The sequence below is a fragment of the Egretta garzetta genome, unplaced genomic scaffold (genome assembly GCF_000687185.1).
Source record: "Egretta garzetta isolate BGI_Z169 unplaced genomic scaffold, ASM68718v1 scaffold325, whole genome shotgun sequence".
Taxonomy (NCBI): Eukaryota; Metazoa; Chordata; class Aves; order Pelecaniformes; family Ardeidae; genus Egretta; species Egretta garzetta.
In genome coordinates, this window is record NW_009259833.1 from 422811 (window position 1) to 423532 (window position 722).

General features: G+C 47.9%; 1 protein-coding gene across 2 annotated transcripts in view; it reads right to left on the reverse strand.

Annotated features, from left to right (window-relative positions):
• Nucleotides 1–722, reverse strand: part of ELP3 (elongator acetyltransferase complex subunit 3) — a 106838-nt gene that overhangs the window by 102034 nt on the left and 4082 nt on the right. For both annotated transcript variants that reach the window (XM_009639901.2, XM_035895409.1), the window contains exon 4: nucleotides 83–153. In XM_009639901.2, coding sequence (XP_009638196.1) covers nucleotides 83–153 — 71 coding nt within the window. The remainder of the gene's footprint in view (nucleotides 1–82; nucleotides 154–722) is intronic.

A 722-nucleotide genomic window follows, 5' to 3' on the forward strand; every position in this document is an offset into this window, starting at 1 on the left:
GAAACAATGCTACTGCAATACTAGATTTATACAGAAATAGTGGAAAACAGTCCTCTTAGGTCATCTAAGCTGCCATACTTACACACATATGTTGCCTGTAAAGTTAATGTGCGGACACCTGTGTGGTTTACACATCACAGCCACGACAGCAATCTGTAAAAAGCAGAGTTACAAAGGAGAGAAATTACAGTAATTGCTTCTGAAGTTACAAAAATAAAGCATATCTTGAAAGGCTATGTATACATGTGCATCTGCGAGAGACTATTTAAAGATGTTTTCTGCTTAGTCTGCCACCTAGAAGATCTGTGTGTTAACTCTTGAAGGAGATAACACTGGATAAACAGATCACAGAATCATATACTCATTTGGTTGGAAAAGACCTTTAAGTTCACCCAGCCCATCCGTACATATCCACCACTAAACCCCATCCCTAAGCACCTCGTCTGCCTGGCTCTTAAAACCCTCCAGGGATGGGGGCTCCACCACTTCCCTGGGCAGCCCCTTCCAGGCTTTGGCAGCCCTTTCGGGGAAGGAATTTTTCCCAATATCCAATCTAAACCTCCCCTGGAGCAACTTGAGGCCGTTTCCCCTCGTCCCATTGCCCCCTCCCTGGGAGAAGAGGCGGGTGCCTCACTACAACCTCCTCTCAGGCAGTTGTAGGGAGCGATGAGGGCTCCCCTCAGCCTCCTCTGCTCCAGGCTGAACCCCCCCAGCTCCCCCAG